This window comes from Stegostoma tigrinum, chromosome 17 (assembly GCF_030684315.1).
Source record: "Stegostoma tigrinum isolate sSteTig4 chromosome 17, sSteTig4.hap1, whole genome shotgun sequence".
Lineage (NCBI taxonomy): Eukaryota > Metazoa > Chordata > Chondrichthyes > Orectolobiformes > Stegostomatidae > Stegostoma > Stegostoma tigrinum.
In genome coordinates, this window is record NC_081370.1 from 9,459,178 (window position 1) to 9,477,545 (window position 18,368).

General features: G+C 39.7%; 1 protein-coding gene across 1 annotated transcript in view; it reads right to left on the reverse strand.

Moving 5' to 3' along the window:
* Positions 1 to 17,200, reverse strand: part of LOC125459468 (mucin-2) — a 76,277-nt gene extending 59,077 nt beyond the window's left edge. Inside the window, exons 1-8 of the mRNA XM_059652218.1 lie at positions 17,087 to 17,200; positions 13,420 to 13,485; positions 9,535 to 9,796; positions 8,587 to 8,701; positions 3,663 to 3,750; positions 3,466 to 3,575; positions 1,275 to 1,494; positions 1,034 to 1,159 (exon numbers count right to left, since the gene is read on the reverse strand). Coding sequence (XP_059508201.1) covers positions 1,034 to 1,159; positions 1,275 to 1,494; positions 3,466 to 3,575; positions 3,663 to 3,750; positions 8,587 to 8,701; positions 9,535 to 9,796; positions 13,420 to 13,485; positions 17,087 to 17,165 — 1,066 coding nt within the window. The 5' untranslated portion in view covers positions 17,166 to 17,200. The remainder of the gene's footprint in view (positions 1 to 1,033; positions 1,160 to 1,274; positions 1,495 to 3,465; positions 3,576 to 3,662; positions 3,751 to 8,586; positions 8,702 to 9,534; positions 9,797 to 13,419; positions 13,486 to 17,086) is intronic.
* Positions 17,201 to 18,368: the final 1,168 nt, after the last annotated feature.

Consider the following 18,368-nt stretch of genomic DNA (forward strand, 5'->3'; position numbering starts at 1 on the left):
TATACTCCTCTCCAGACCCACAGCAGCAAACTCATCACATTAATATTACGTTCCACTTGATAACACTGATACCACATGCACAGCTCAATAATGTAAGGAGGGCTCATGCATCTCTCTATAAAACTGTTATTACATCCTCTCTATAATAACATAAAAAGTAATGCAACACCCAAATACTTTTCATTTATCAATATAGTACAACCAAGCAAAGCTTATATAGTACCTGTCTGCCCTATCTGTCCCTACATTTTTTTCAGAATGTTATAATCAGCATTTGATGCTGATTCAAAGATTACTCCAGCAGCCTTAAGAACATTTAATATAGGGAAGCACAGGCAGACACAGCTTGTCTTTTACAGGCTCCGTTTTGCTTGAACAAAATTTCAGATGGGCCTTGTACACTACTGGGGTGGCAGAAGCATCCATCACTCCTTTTCCTACGATTTAGAATGTCTTGCTGTTACTTTTTATGCATAAAGAATTTACATAATTCTCTGTATTACAATGCTCTGAAGTATCAGATCATGGAATTTAATCATGGTAGCTACCTTAATCATCACCCTACTTTTATTTCAGATAAGGTAAATCAAAAAATATTGATTTCAGAAGTATTAGCACTTTGCTTTAGTTACAATATAAGTATAATATGGCTTCTGCCTCGGAGATAAAATCAGGGATAAAGCCTTGTCAACACATCTACCATCATGGACACAGTCATATGAGTAAACTTTAAAATACAAAGAAAACATTGAAAAATGCTGAAAATTTGAAACAAGAACAGAAAGTACTTACAATGCACAGCTCAGTCAGCATCAGTAAGGGCGAAAGACAGTTAAGCTTTTGGGTTCTGATAACTAACTTGTAATATTCCTTTAGATTGTGATAGCTGTGCTAAGGTAAATTTTCACGTCACCTTTTAGTCAATGTGCTTTTGACACATAAACCATCCTTCTCTCCCTTATTAAACAAGGAAAAACCATCGCACGCAGTTGGTACTTAACTGAACTATATTTTCTGAAGTATTATATCTTACTTGGAGCACAGAAGCAGCCATCAATGCAGTGGTCCTCACACATCTGGCTCCTTTCAGGATTTGAGCATGTGTCCGCACATGGAATACCACACTCCTCATAGGTCATATTAAATTGGCATGTCTTCTCTGTAATAGAGGTACAGTGCCAACATTTAATGTCGTCATAACTTCCACGAGAAAATAAAGGTTTTTGTGACTTTGTTTAAGGAACTTGAGGTTGAGCAATTTTAAAACTACTTGCCACACATTTCTTTCCTTCTCCAGTTGCTGGGTTTACCTCCAACATGAGCACATTGTCTAGAAAATTCTGATAAAGTATTACACATGCAGGATGATGGATTTCCTGAATCCTTGCACAGGCATAAGTCCAGCATACAGCTCTTGATAAAAGGTGCTAAATCTAAGATATCATAGCAGTTGGAAAAACCTGGATCTGTGAGAGCTCTTTCACACATGGATTCCTGAGGAGAAAAGGACTTATTTAGTAAAGGCCAAATACTGTTAATTGTATATCAGTCTTTAATTACATTGATAATATATTTCATAACAAAGATGTGGATCATTGGTACATGAGATGGTTGCATTTTTGCCACCAGCTTATGCATTAAGTACTCCTGGAAATATTGAGTTAGAACAAAGATCTCTCCACCTTGATCTCAAAGGACCATATGTACCAATGAATTATTATCATTCTAACCATCAGATATCCTGAATTTTAAAAAGTATAAAATTAGCAAATTGCCATTTACATTGGGTCCCAATTAATTTACAGGTCAGAAATGGGCCCATCGGTCCAACATGCCGTGCATTATCTATGATAGTATATGATGAGTCTATGTTTATTAATGGCACTAACCCCATCCTTCTTCATCTAACCTTATTAGCATGACATTCAATTCCTATCTCCTTCATCTGCGGTTTCTACTTAAATTCATCCACACTATCAACTATCCCCTATGGTAGTGAGTCCCACATTCTTCAGACTTTTTGGCTAAGATGGCAAAAACCAGATATGATACAGATTTAACATAACTTCTCCATTTTTCAATTCTATTCCCCTAGAAATTAATACTAATACTAATTTACATTTTAAAAAATAATCTTGTTAACATATTTTATTACTATGCCACCAGGGATAGCTAGGCTGAATAGCATAGAGACATTTAAAAAGAAGCTGGATAAACATGAGGGAGAAAAGTATCGATTATGCCAATCAGGATTTTTGTTACTCATTCACGGGATGTGAGCATCACTGGCTAGGCCTGCATTTATTGCTCATCCCCAATTACTTAACAGTCAACCTTATTGCTGTGGGTCTGGATTACATGTAGGCCAGATCAGGTAAGAATAGTAGTTTCCTTTCCTAAAGGACATTAGTGAATCAGATGGGTCTATATGACAATTAGCAGTGGTTACCTTAGTATTATTAGGCTAGATTTTTATTCCGGATTTTTTTCTTAACTGAGGTGATGGCCTTGTGACATTATCGCCAGACAAATAATCCAGAAATGCAGATTCGAATTCTGCCGTGGTATGTAGTGGAATTTGAATTCAGTAAAGAATCTGGAATTAGGAGTCGACTGATGACCACAAAACCACTAATTGTTGGAAAAGCCCAACTGATACATTAATGTTCTTTAGGGAAGGAAACCATCATCCTTACATGTAATATCCTTACATTTATTATCCTTACATGTAACTTCAGACCACATCAATGTGGTTAACTCTCAACTACTCTCTGAACAATAAGGGATGTGCAATAAATGCTGCCAGCGATGCCCATATCCCATGAATGAAATTTTAAAACTTCAAATTTCACCATCTACCATGGTGAGATTTGAACCCATACTATTAGTCTGGGGCTGCTGCGTTATTAATCCAGTGACATCAGAGGAATCACAGAAACCTGACAATGCAAAAAGAGGCCATTCAGTCTGCACTGACCATCCAACTCCTGTATTTACAATGGCTGATCCACCTAGCCTGCACACTTTGGCCAATTTAGCGTAGCTAACACATCTAACATGCACATCTTTGGACTATTGGAGAAAATCTATACAGACACAGGGAAAACATGCAGACTCTACACAGGCAGTCTCTTGAGGCTGGAATTGAACCCACATCCCTGGTGCTGTGAGGCAGCAGTGCTGACCACTGTGCCACGCAAATTGACATTTAATGACATTATCACTTTGTCACCTTGACCAAGATGGGATAGGAGGTTGCTCTGTGGGGACTTTACATGCCTTCTTCTGTGCTGTGTATACTATAAAAATAGTTTACTCATTCATTGTTCACACCCTTTAACAATGTCTAATCAGCTGTGAAAAAGCAGTAGATAATTAGCAAAAGCAAATTTTTTAAATAAAACCTCAGAGCTGAAATGGATTCAAGCCAGAGGGAGGTTAGATAAATAAGAAAGATTCACTCACAAAATTTGAACAATTTTTATCATTATCAGATGAAGGTACATCATTGCATCGCTCCTTGGGATCATTCAGTTTCTGTAAGTTTCCATACTGGTTAGGAGTCAGGTGGTATCCTGTAATCAATAACAGGCAATAAATAAAAAAAACATGAAGTAAAACCAATCTAATCAAATGTGATGACTAGTGTCCATTATACGTACCATTCGAAAAAAATTCATTATCCTGTATGCCATTGAAATCACCACAGAGCCCACATGTCGTGTTGACAAAATGTTGGCCCAGTTCAAGCTAATGCAGAAAAAAGAAATAAAAATCAATGATGTACTATGAGCTATATGCAGTAACATGAAGAAAAGAAGTTCTTTTTCTAAGAGAGGGAATATTTTAGAGACTGCAATATGAGGCTCCGAGTTATGTTTTGGGTAGGCTGGCAATGCGGCAGAATGCATCGGGGAGTAGGCAGATTATGAATCGACTGAGTGTGTACCATTGACTTGAATCTCACGATCTTTCTGGCAGCTGCACTCCAGCTAACATTTTCCCCAAACTTCATGCAGCTAATCTTGTGTTTAGCAGCAAGGAGATTCCTGGATATCACCCTAAAAGTGGCTGGTCTGCAAATCCTGACATATGCGTTTGCCCCAGATTTCTTGACAATTTACACAAACAAACATTTATTAAACTCAAATTTAAAATTAACATTCGATCAAGCTTCAATTGTTCTTTGTGGAAGAGATGTGCACATTTCTATCACCTTTTGTGTGCAGAATTGTTTCTTAGTTTCTTGCCTGATTCTTAGACCATGCTCTAGCCCTAGTCTCATCATCCAGAACAAATAGCTTCTCTTTATCAAGTTTCTTGGCACCTTCATTGAAAATTTTGACTTCAAGTGTTCCACTCAGACCACTTGCTCCTCATCATGATGCCCAACACCTTTGGGCTGTAGCATGACTCAGTGAATGAGTAAAAAAATGGCCTTGTAGGATGAGATAACAAGGTGTAGAGCTGGATGAACACAGCAGTCAAAGTAGCATCAGAGGAGCAGGAAAGCTGCTGTTTCTGGCCTAGACCATTCTTCAGAAATGGGGGAGGGAAAGGGGGCTATGAAATAAATAGGGAGAGGGGGGAGGCAGATAGAAGATGGATAGAGGAGAAGATAGGTGGAGAGGAGACAAGACAGGTCAAAGATGCAGGGATGGAGCCAGTAAAGGTGCGTGTAGGTGGGGAGTTAGGGAGGGGATAGATCAGTTCAGGGAGGACGGACAGGTCAAGGGGGCAGGATGAGGTTAGTAGGTAGGAGATGGGGGTGGGGCTAGAGGTGGGTCGAGGGAATAGGTGGGAGGAAGAACAGGTTAGGGAGGTGGGAACGAGCTGGTCTGGCTTTGGAATGCGGTCGGGGGAGGGGTGATTTTGAAACTTGTGAAGTCCACATTGATACCATTGGGCTGCAGGGTTCCCAAGCAGAATTTGAGTTGCTGTTCCTGCAACCTACGGGTGGCATCGTTGTGGCACTGCAGGAGGCCCAGGATGGACATTTCGTCTGAGGAATGGGAGGGGCAGTTGAAATGGTTTGCAACTGGGAGGTGCAGTTATTTAGTGCAAACTGAGATAAGGGGTTTCGCAAAGCGGTCTTCAAGCCTCCGCTGGGTTTCCCCGATATAGATGGGGCCACAATGGGAACAGTGGATACACTATACCACATTAGCAGATGTGCAGGCGAACATCTGCTTGATGTGGAAGGTCTTCTTGGGGCCTGGGATAGGGGTGAGGGGGGCAGTGTAGGGGCAGGTGTAGCACTTCCTGCGGTTGCAGGGAAAAGTGCCGGGTGTAGTGGGACTGGAGGAGAGTGTGGAGTGGACAAGGGAGTCACAAAGAGAGTGGTTCCTCCGGAAAGCAGATAACAGTGGGGAGGGAAAAATGTCTTTGGTGGTGGGGCCGGAGGATGATGCGCCAGAGATTGGTGAGGTGGTACTTGAGGATAAGGGGGATTCTGTTTTGGTTATTATTGCGGGAAGGGGGTGTGAGTGATGAATCGCGGGAAATGCAGGAGACACAGTTGAGGGTATTCTCAACCACTGAGGTGGAGGAGTTGCGGTCCCTGGCAAACCAGGACATCTGAGATGTTCGGGAGTGAAATGCCTCATCCTGGGAGCAGATGTGGCGGAGATTAAGGATTTGGGAATAGGAGATGGCATTTTTGCAGGAAGGTGGGTGGGAGGAGGTGTATTCTAGGTAGCTGTGGGAGTCTGTAATCTTGAAATGGACATTGGTTTCCAGGTGTTTGCCAGAGATGGAAACAGAGAGGTCCAGAAAGGAGATAGCGGTATCAGAGATTTGTCTGGCATTGTGCCACACCAGCTCGGCATTGTGTTACAGCAATTGGCCTGGATTGGCTGATTAATAGGCAGTAGGAAGGGCAGTGGCAGAGTGGTAAAGGCATCGCTGTCCATTGATCATGTATTGACTGAGGGGCACTGAGCTGTCCATCCAGGGATCAACTGGTGTAATTCCGTAACTACTGTAGTCAACTGTGTTGATCAACCCCCAGTTAAGGAGTTACACCATGCATATTGCAATTGTTTACATTAGTTAGGACACAGAATAAACAACTCTATTGAGAAATGATGTTTCTAATATGACTCTCCAGTTGCCTGGATGAGTGCAAGTCTTATTACATTCAACACCTTTACACCATGTGGGACAAAGTAGTCACTTGAGTGTTAGCAATCCACTATTTTATGTAAATGGAATGGGGACACTTAGGTGATTGTTTTTGATTGGCCCAGGCTTAATGGCTCTGTGTTGTAGACCTTGATGATTTTCTCTCCCCCACCACTAGAACACAATTGTTGCATTTCTATTTACTTCTGCTGCAATGTCCCAGTGAAGCCTAATGCAAGCTGAAGGAACAGTACTTCATTTTCCACTTAAACACTTTATTGCCTTCAGGACTCAATATTGACTTCAGCAATTTCATAGCATAAACATTGTTGCATTTTGATTACACATCCTTCCCAACCCTCAATTCTCCAACACCTTCCCAGTGATTTGTTTCTACGGGTTTGCTCTCAGCAAAGCTGACCTATTTTCTACTAATCACACCTATTTTTCATCTACATCATTCCTCTACTACCATCAGCACTCCTCTGCCTTTTATTTTCCACCCCTTTGTAAATACCATAAAACCCATCATTTTCCAGTGCATTCAGTTCTGAAGAAGTCATATCAGACTCAAAATATTAACTTTGTTTATCTCTCCTCAGATGCTGCAAGGCCTGCTAAGTTTCTCCAGCACTTTCTGTTTTTATTTCAGGTCTCCAGCATCTGCAGTATTTTTTTAATTTGAAAAGTAGCTACAAGATACATTAGCAATTTTCAAAGGCTTATTTGAAACCACCTCCTAAACTAACAGCCCTTCTCATCTATGACTGTATTAACACTGCTTGCTCTAAATTCCAGTCCAGGTCACATGCCAACCTAATCTGGACATATATCATCATTCCTTCTTCATCTCTGAAAGCTGGATGTTACAATGGGGTTGATTATCTAGTCCACCCCAACCACAAAGTCAGCCAGCTCTTTTCTGTGAAATCTGCCTTTCTCAAAGTGATATTATACAGGGAGCAGCTTCAATTAGTGCTTAAATAATTAGAGTGGGAGTTCTTTCCCTTAGAGACAAGAAACCTAGACAGCTGTGGTCATTCTGAGTATAGATTATAGCCCGAGCATCACCGCTGAGAATGTGAATATTTATGGAGCACCTTCCTACATTGATCTGTTCAGCTGTCCGCTACCATTCATGACTGGATGTGGCAGGACTGCAGAGCTTATATCTGATTGATTGGTTGTGGAATCACTTTTCTATATATATATGACATACTGTTTATGCTATTTGGCACACAAGTCATCCAGTGTTGTAGATTCACCTGGTTGATACTATATTTATAGATACATCTGCTGCAACTCTCGACATACCATCTTGTGCTGTTTGTTGAACCCCTGGATTGGTGGTGATGAGAATGTGGGATATGTCAGATCCTGAGGTTGTAGATTGGGTTTGAATATAATTCTACCGATGCTGCTGGCCTGCAACACCCAATGGATGCCTATTCTTGAGCTCCTAAATACGTTTGAAATTTATCCTAGTTAGCATAATGATGGTGCCATACAGCATGATGGAGGGCATCCTCAAACTGAAGGCAGGATCTTGTCACCATAATTACCTCCTCTGGTACTAGCATGTTAGATGAATGTGCCTCAGGGAAATTGGTGAGGATAAAGTCAAATATGCTATTTTTTGTTGCCTCTGATTGGTTCTCCAACCACAAATGTATGCCCAGTTATCAACTATACACTTTGGAACTTGGCCAGGGTGATGGTCTCACCAAGTGTACGTTATGTTCTCCTGCCAATCTCATGCTTCCTTCAGATGTTCAACATGGCAGAGAAATTATTCATCATCTGATGTGTTGGGGAGACTGGGGTTGGCAGTAACCACAAGAAATCTATTGGACCATGTTTAATCTGATGTCCTGAGACTTCATGGGATCCGGACTCAATTCCATTCTGACTGTATACCACTATATTTCAACCTCTGGTGACCCTGTCCTATTCAGGCAGGACATACCTAGGTTCGTAGCAGTGGTTTCTGACACATTGCCTGTAAGATTTGATTCTGTAAGAATGACTCTGTCAGGCTGTTATTTGAATAGTCGATGGAATAGCCTTCCCAACTTTGGCTGGGTTGACAGGGTGTGTAATTATCATTTCTAATACCTTAGGAAATGCTGGATGTCCCATCTAATTTTGTTCCTTTTGATCAGGATTTGTAGCAGTTAGATACAACTGAGAGATTTGGTCTGCCATGTCAGAGGGCATTTGAGTCAATGGATCCAGGGTCAGGTGTAGACCAGATAGTTGGATGGCAGATTTGGTTGGTACTTGTGAACCACATGGGGTTTTCCAGCTTTTGATGATATATTTAGGAAGTAAATTTCACAATCTGCCATGTAAGATTCAAACTCATTAGTGAAGGGACAATGCCATCATATCCATGTTTTCTTAGTTAAGGGATGGAAAATAATGAAGTATATTCAAATAGCTGCTAATTTATGATGCACATACCGTGAGGGCATCATCTCCATTCCAAATGAGAGTCAAGCCGATCTTTGCGGTGATACGGATATAATTACTGACTTTCTCAATCACAATCCCAGAATGGGTGTAAGGCAATGTCACACTAGGGCAAAAGAAGCAAGAAATTATAAATGTCTTCAATGTGATTTTTAATTTGACCTTTTCAGAAATACTTTATGACATACGTACAAAACAAATTATTGATTTGTTATAACAAGGTGTAGAGCTGGATGAACACAGCAGACCAAGCAGCATCAGAGGAGCAGGAAAGCTGACGTTTCGGGTCTAGATCATTCTTGTGAAGAAGAGTCTATGCCGGAAATGTCAGCTTTCCTGCTCCTCTGATGCTGCTTGGCCTGCTGTGTTCACCCAGCTCTACACCTTGTTATCTCAGATTCTCCAGCATCTGCAGTTCCTACTATCTGTTTCTTTGTTAGTTTTATTTGCAACTCCATCCAACAGATTTAGCTCCTGTACAAATTCCAACTTGTCCAAAACAATTAATATCATCCTGTTCTAGAAATGAGCAGTACCTTAATTTTGCACAGTTGCCCCTGTGTTTTATTCCCCTAATGGCTGCAGAATTCACCTCTTTTTTGATTACAGCACTTAGAAACATGGTCAAATCAGCAACCCAGTTCAGCCGCACGTTTGGGACCAAGAAATAACCAGGTTGTTGTGTTCCAGGTTGTTGAAGGGTCACCTAATCCGAAATATTAACTCTGAGTTTTTTCTTCACAGATGCTGCCAGACCTGCTGAGCTTTTCCAGCAACTTCTGTTTTTGTTGTTGTGTTGCCAATCGTGTTTAGAAAATTCAGACTAAAATTATACAAATCACCCTTCCCCAGCCCCTCCCCCAACACAATATATAGTGTGCAGATCTGCTGTATGTTGAAAACAGCAAAATGAAAGCTTCAAATCACAAAACAACTTACACATTATCATCAGCTAAAATAACTGAATTCTGTACTTCGACAACTAATCCATCAATTTTCAGGACAATGTGAGTGATCCTTGGAAAGCCATTGACAATAGAACGTCTCATCTGAATGTTGAATTCCTCATAACTACTTAAACATTGGGAAGCAAAGACATAATTGCAGGTTCCAGGAAAATAATAAATGTCACCATCAAATGTTTTAAAGTGGTAATTTCCCCAGGTACTGCATACACGGAAATTGTGGTTTGGATTGTGACCTGTAAAGTGAAAATAGACAATTAAACTGCATGAACATAATCAGTAAATAAATGCTGTTTTGAAAACAGAAAGTGCAGGAAAAATTCAGTAAGTCTGGCAGCATCTGTGGAGAGAGAAACAAAGTAAATGTTTTGAGCCAAGTGTCATACCAGACTAAAAACATTAACTCCACTTCTCTCTCCACAGATGTTGCCAGATCTGCTGAGTTTCTCCAGCACTTTCTGTTTTTTTTAAATTTCAGATCTCCAGTATCTGTTGTCTTAAGCTTTTCTTTGAGTGAAGAAATATTGTTTAGTTATTAACCTTGATAAATCATTCCGATCATTTTTTCTTTATGAGCCCTATAAATTGCTTTATGAGAAATACAGATCACGGTGTATGAAAGAAGATAGGGTTGACACTGGCTGCTCTATGAAAACATGCTTCATAGGCTTTTTTTCAAGTTCTGAAGAAATCTAAATACCAGCTCCTCCCTTCAATGGATCATTACCTTCTCAGATCTCATGCAGAACCTTTATTTATGGTCCATTGCAGGAACTCCATTTCTAAAATTCTATCTTTGGATATGGCCATCCCTGGCAGGAACAGCAATTATTCCCTAGTTTATTTTTGAGTAGATGATGGTGAACAGCATCTAGAACTGCTGCAGTCTAAGAGCTGTGGGTAGACTCACAATGCCATTAGGAAGGAAATTCCAAGATTTTGACCCAGTGGCATGGAAGGAACAGTGATATCTTTCCAAGTCAGGATGTTGAGTGGCTCAGAGGGGAACTTGAATGTGGTAGTATTCCCATCTATCTGCTGTCCTGATCCTTCTAGATGGTAGTAGATATAAGTTTGGATGATATTGTCTAAGGATTGGTGAATTTCTGCAGTCCATCTTGTAGATGGCACACACTTTTGCTACTGAACCTCAGTGGAGGAGGGAGTCAATAATTGTGAATGTGATGTCAATCAAGTGGGCTGCTTGTCCTTGATGGCATTAAGCTTCCTGAGTTTTGCTGGACCTGCATTCATCCAGACAAGTGATGATCATTCCACCACACTCCCGAGTTTTGCCTTGTAGGTGGTGGACAGGCTTTGGGGACTCAGTAACCGTGAGTTACTAGCTGCAGGATTCCTATCCTCTCATATGCTTGTGTAGCAACTATAGTTATATGGCTAGTCTAGTTCAGTTTCTGGTCATAGGTTACCCCAGAATGTCGCTAATAGGGGATTCAGCAATGTTAAAACCACTGAAAGTCAAGGGGGGATTGTTGGATTCTCTCTTACTGGAGATGGTCATTTCCTGGGATTTGTGTCGCACAAATAATACTTCACATTTGTCAGTCCAAACTTGAATAGTATCCAGGTCTTGCTGCATTTCCACATGGACTCTTACAGTGCTTAATAAGTCACAAATGCAGAACATCCCCACTTCTGACCTCAAATTGGAAGGTTTTTGTGCCTAGGACACTACCTTGAGGAATTCCTCGAGAGATGTCCTAGAGCTGAGATGTGACCTGTAACAACCTCAACCATCTTCCTCTGTGTCAGGTATGACTCCAATTAGTGAAGAATTATTCTCCTGAATTTCACTGACTCCAGTTTGTTAGGCCTTCTTGATGTCACACATGTAGTCAAATGCTGAGTAGGTGCAGGACAATTCCTTTCAAATGTATATCACAGTGCTGCCATTCTCATGTACCGAGGGATGGCATTGTCTGTGGCATTGGCAAGATTCCGTGAGTATTGCTTCACTCATCTGTGGGACAGCTCTCTCAATTTTGGCACTAGCCCACAGATGGAGACTCTTAGAACATCACGATGTTGTTTTTGCAGTTTCCATTACCAATGCTTCAGTCAATGGCAGCTGGTCTGACTGGTTTCATTCCTTTCTTAGGAGTCCTTTCTTTAGCTGTTAATACAACTCAGTAGATTGCTAGGTCATTTCAGAGGGCAGTTAAGATAATTGCTGTGGGCCTGGAGTTCCAACTGAATGAGTGTTTTGCACACTGATGACCCAATATACCAAATTATTGTTTCACCTGGAATGAGTGTCTGGGCTCTTGGGTAATGGGAAGCATAGCTGCTGTACTTCCTGTGTTTGCTGGTGGAAATGGAATATTGGGGGTGACTGAGGAGTTTACAGGTATTAAAGGAGGAAATGGTCCTTTCATAATTCTGAAAGGAGAGTGAAGAGGAAGCTGTAGAAGGACGAGGAAGATTTATTTGGTTGTATCTTTCTGAAAGCAGTGAAAAGAGTGGATCAAAATTTGTCGAATGCAGACATGGTCAAGATGGAAGGTGAGAGCAGGGGGAAACCTATCATGGTTTTCAGCGTGATGGAAGCAAGTGAAAGTGAATATTTAGGAAATGGAATGAATAAGGTTAAGGGCTGTCAACCACAGGGGCTGGAAGACAATTTATCCTCATTTAAGGAAGACCGAAGACATACCTGAGACACTATTGTGGAACTGATGCAATAAAAATAAGAAAATGGATTAAGGTCCTTCCAAGAAATGAAACATTGGTGAGTTAAATCAAGATAAGAATCAGTGAACTACTGTAAAGATGCCTCACCCCTCCAGGTACTGAGTCAGGCAAGTCAAGGAAGTGTCAGAGATAGGCAATATGGGGGCAAAAGATGAATGGAAATTGGCTCATAGTTACCTAAAACATTCCAGTTCAGTTGGTAAGTGTACTCCTGAATTTCTGGTGGCCTGCCATTTTAATTCTTCCTTGCACTCACACCCTGGTCCTTTCATCATTAGCCTGCCACCATATTTAAATGAATGCTTTGGAGCTCATCTAAGCTCACAGAGTGGGAACTCATTTTCAAACAAAACGCTATCCAGTCTTGTGGACTCATAACCTCCTGAACATGACATTGAGTTTAAAGGTTTCAGATCATCACCTTTGGCACTTTATTTTTGGATAGAGGTGGTTGGTGTTGATTTTGCTTTCCCGTTGAAATCTGCTTTAGACCCATCTTTTGTTTCCTTATTTGTCTCATTTGCTTCGTAGTTTGCCTTGCATTATCAACTCTTTTGTCATTCCCCCTTTCCCTTGCCTTTGGCTGAAATGATGTTACATCTTCACGCATTACCAGTTCTGATGTAAGGTCAAATGAACATAAGAAATAGGAACACAAATAATGCATACAGGCCCTTGTGACTATTCAGTGATTAAATACTATCATATCTTTGACCTTAGCTCCATTTTACCAGATATCCTTTAATCTTCTGAGTGACCAAAAATCTGAATATCTCAGCCTTAAATATATCCAATGATGGAGAATTCATATTCCTATTGAATTAATAATATAAAAGATTCACTACCGTTTGAGTGTAAAAATTACTACTCCTCAACACAAAATTAAATGTTAACGCTGTTTCTTTCTCAACAGACACTCCCTGAACAAGTTGCAGAATATTTCCAGTATTTTCTGTTTCTATTTCAGATTTCAAAGATTTTCCAAATTTCTTTGCTCTTGAACCACTCGATATATCAATATTTCTCTTTTTTTGAAACTTTACAATGTCCTGACCATGGACTTGAGTCCATTAACTAGATTTCTCAGCTGTAAAACAGAAGAGTTTTACAAGTAAAAGGTAATTTATTTATTTAGTTGTCAACTTACTTGTAAAGTACTGAGCTGATGTCAATTCTGGAAATAGCACCACTGTCCTGTCAAGTAAAGGAGGCCCTGTTGTTCCATCAAAAAAAAACACAAAAAATGACAATTGACTGATGAATTCCACATAACATATATAATAATGTGAACTATTTCATGTTGCAAAGTTATGACAAGATGCTTATACATTAGACTTTTAGAATAGTGCACTGTTAATCAAAGCTATCACTTCTATATTCTTAAAAATTTTGCTATTTGTTGTATGTTAACCAAGAGCATATGTGTTTGAATTCACTGTCCCCTATTTTACAATAAAACTTTATCTCAAACCCCACCAAAGTAATCGATGTGGTAAAACCATAGGAAGTGTAGTAAATCACCCAGTTACCTATCCCTATAACTTCTACATTATAGCACCGAATGTTAATTTCAGGATTAGAAAATTAATGTCAGGGTGTTTCCAGCCCTGATTCAGGTCTGGGGAGAAGCTGTCAAAGATCCCATTTCTCACAAGGAGTGGGGTGCTGCTAAATGACTGGTGGGTGGGTTGGCCACAAATTGGCAGCCATAGGGTGGGGATGAAGGGAGGACTGAGCAAACACGGTTCTTTGGAAGGGGGTGGGGGGTCACTGGACCCAAAATATTAACTTTGTTTTTGCCTTCACAGATGCTGCCAGAGCTGCTAAGCTTTTCCAGCAACTTTGTTTTTGTTCCTGAGCAAACATGGGTCTGATTTAAAAATACCAGAGTCACACAATTGCCAAAACAATGGCCAGCTGCCTAGACAGCTCTACTTTGTGCACAACTGGTTCCCCAACATTTTCGGGTAGCTGTATATTTTGTGATAGATAAGATGGGTCAAGACTTTCATCCCTCTTTGCTGTCCTTCTCAGTCCTGGTCCTCTGTTACTGGACCTGAATTATGAGTTGTACTTCTGTGTCAGCCATTGCTTTATTCGTAGACAGATTGCTGCCGAGTCATGTCTGGTAGCCTTCCCCTTCCTCTCAAACTCTGACGATGGCAGGAAAGTGACAACCTAAGCAGGTCGTGCTCACTCCCCAACTGCAATCTGTATATCTGGGTTGGCCAGTTCTGGCCCTTAGTTTGATTAGATTGCACCCATGGAAGCAAAGAGTATTTCCCACTGATGCCTGAAGCAGTGGGCAGGACCTCAGTCAAGAACATTAAATTGAGCCCTGCATCTTCCTTTTGTTGCGAAAGTTTGTGCTCGACTGCTGATATTTTCAGTGTTCTCATCATACTCAAAGCTCATTATGAGCTACTGAGGTCCTCATAGGGTGTTGGTCACCTGCAGCTCAGGATATCAGGAAATTTGGCAAAGTCTGCAGGTTATACATGCCTTCTGGGCGAAACTCAATAAGATATAATTGTTTTACTACAAGAGTAAACTACAAGGCAGTTTTGAGAAGTGACTTATGGAACTTGTAGCACTGATTGTTTGCTATTTGGGTGTTCAATATTTCTGGTTTATTTATTTAGTAGGAAAGAAAGATTGATGTGCAAATTTACAAAAGAAAAATGTGGACACAATAGTAGTATATCATCAATTTATTACGCATATTAACGAAGATAACTGGTGTAAGAGGCAACTTAGGTCCAAGTTCCAAAAGTGATCATATCTCCACACTGAAGGGAATCTAATCTAATCTAATCTAATCTTACAGAGAGTCAGCAAAACAGATATTTAGATAACTAAGTTTCCCTTTATTCTAAAATCTGTTCTAAATTGAACAAAGCAAGTAATCTTACGATAAACAGAAATATTATAAATGCCTTTGCAAGCTAGCACAAACAGTTGAACAGATAATAAAACAAAACCTTCAACAAGTAGCTAAACAAAGAATACAATAATCAGAATTTAGCTCACAGACCTGTCAGCTTTGCATCAAATGTGGGAAAATTAATGGAGGCCATAAAATGGGATAAGTGTATGTATATATTGCACACTTAGAGGCACACTTAGGCCATTATGTAATTCATATTTTATCTGGCTTGTGGGTATTGTATTAAATCAGAAACTACAGAAAGAAAAATAATTCAACTTCTAGTATGCTGTATGTATGATTAGATACTGGATGTCATTTATTCACTCCTGTTTGGTACCATATTATAGACATATTTTTATTCTTTCCATGCTACTTTTTCATAGTGTCCTGCAGTTGCTTTAAAACCTTAGCTTCCTGCACATTCCAATAAGGCTTAATTTTGTGACTGGGTACGTACCAGCTGTCTGAACTCAATACAGTATTCAATAATTTTAAGTTGTAACCTCAGCCCTATTTTGTTATTTTTCTCTGCTACTTTGTATTTTTCTCTCCTGCTTCCTGCTTTCTTTTCCTTTGCTTCCAAAAAGTAGCTATTCTTGATCTTTCCTCTCTCAGCTCCTCAAGACGTACCTTCTGTTCCTTTACTTGCCCTGTTGCCACCATTTTTGGCCTTACACCATGCACTCTGATCTCACATAATTACTCTTCTATCCTCCACTGTATCACAGATCTTTCCTTCTCTTCATCATAGAACCTCTACAGTGTGAGAACAGGCCATTTGGCCCAACAGGTCCACGCCAACTCTCTGGAGAACATCTTAACCACACTCACCCTCCTACTTTATCCCTGCAATCTTACATTTCCCATGTCTAATCCACCTACATACACATTCCTGGACACTATAGGCAACTTAGCATAGCCAATTCACCTAACCTGCAGGTCTTTGGACTGTGAGAGGAAACCGGAGCACCCAGAGGGAACCCATGCAGACACGGGGAGAAAGTGCAAATTCCACACAGACAATCACCTGAGGCTGGAATTGAACTGGGATCCCTAGTGCTGTGAGGAAGCAGTGCCAACTACTGAGCCACCGTGTCAACCCCTCCCTTCCTCTTCCTTTCTTTCACTTGCTCAAATGGATTTCATTTTTAAATTTTTTTAGTTCTGATAAAAGATCACAGATTTACAAAATGGTTTTGTTTCTCTGTCTAAAAATACTACCACACCTGCTGAGTATATCTAACACATGTTGTTTGTATTTCTTGCTTTTAAGCTGTAAATCTCTCATCGCTTCTATTTCTAAGACAGGTCATCAATCTGAAGCATTAACTCAGTTTTTCACTCCACAGATGCTGCCTGGCTTGTTACTTTTTCTGTTTTTATTACAGTAACATATCAAAAATAAAAATCAACAAATCTGAACTTGCCAGGTTTAGTTAGGAAAAATAAACCTAAATTGTAAAGAAGATGGTTATTTAATCAGATACGTAAATAGAGACAATTCTCACGTATCTGTAAATAAAATTTGTTCATTTAAAACAACCACACTAGCACTTGTAATTACCAGTGCAATTAATATTGAACTAGAAGTCAAATAATTAGTAGAGATTCATTGGAAACTTGCCAAATAACTATTTTTTATGGTTATCAGCAATCGATTTTCTAACTGACTATGGGTTTAATGCTCATTGACAAATATTCCTTCTTAGCTGGCCTAACATAGAATATTTCCACAACATCATTCATCTTTAACACAGATATGCTACAAAAGCAGAAGCATCAAATTCCAATTTACAGATTGAAAAGATTTTGAAAGATTATTCAACACTTGTAAAAACAGATAACTCATTCATTCAAAACCGATATATGAACAGAATATTCTTACATTCTAAGGTGTTTGAGCCATAAGGAAATGTGATTGTCAGTATTAGGATCCATATTGATGCCTCCCTACTTGTTCCCATCTTACTCAAAGCTCAGTACGAGCTACTGAGGTTCCTGGAAGGTGTTGGTCACCTGCAACACTGTGTTTTATACCAGAGAATTTGGCACGATCTCCAGGTTACACATACCTTTTGGGCAAAACTCAATAAGATAAAATTTGTTTCACAAAAGAATAGATTACAAAACAGTGCTGATAAGTGACTTACGGAACTTGTAGCACAGATTGTTTGCTATATGGGAGTCAATATTTCTGATTAATTTATTCAGTAGGAAAGAAAAAATCTTACGCAAGTTTACAAAAGATAAATGTAGATACAATAGCAGTATATCATCAATTTATTATGCATATTAAAGAAGATAACTGGTATAAGAGGTAATCTAGGTCCAATTTGATCTCACTGGAACACATCTTCCAGACTGTCAGCAAAACATATCATATTTAGTTATCACATTTTCCGTTGCTGGTGAAATCTGTTCTATGTTGAACAAAGCAAATAATCTTATGATGAGCAGAATTGTTATGTGTCTTTGCAAGCTAGCATTAACAGTTTATCAGAAAATTAAAATAAAACTTCAACAAATAGCTAAACAAAGATCACAACAATCAGAATCTGCCTCATAGGCTTGTCGGCTTGACATCAATAGTGGGAAAGCTGATGGAGGCTGTAATATGGAACAAGATACATACACATTTAGAGAAAAGTAAGTTAATATTGGACAGTCAACATGGTTTTGACGAGGGCAGATCATGTCTGATAAGTTTAATTGAGTTATTTGATTATGTGATACAGGCAGTGGAAGAGGATAGTGCTGTGAATGCTGTATATTTGGACTTTCAGGAAGCATTTGATACAGTACCACACAGCAGGTTGGTCAGAAAACTAGAAATGTTTGGGACTGAAGGGTCCCTGGCTGCATGAATTAGAAGTTGGTTAAAAGATAGAAAACTGAGGGTAGGTATAGATGAGCATTTGTCAGTCTGGAGACAAGTTGAAAGTAGTATTCCCCAAGAACAGGTGTTGGGGCTCTTATATAAATGATTTAGAAATGGGTACAGGTCGCAAATTCTCTAAATTTGTTCATGATACCAAGCTAGGGAGAATAGTGAATTGAGAGATGACACTGAGCTTCAGAGAGACATTGACCAGTTGGCCAAAATCGGCAGGCACCTGGCTGATGAATTTTAATGCAGGGATATGTCAGGCAAAGCATTTTGATAGAAG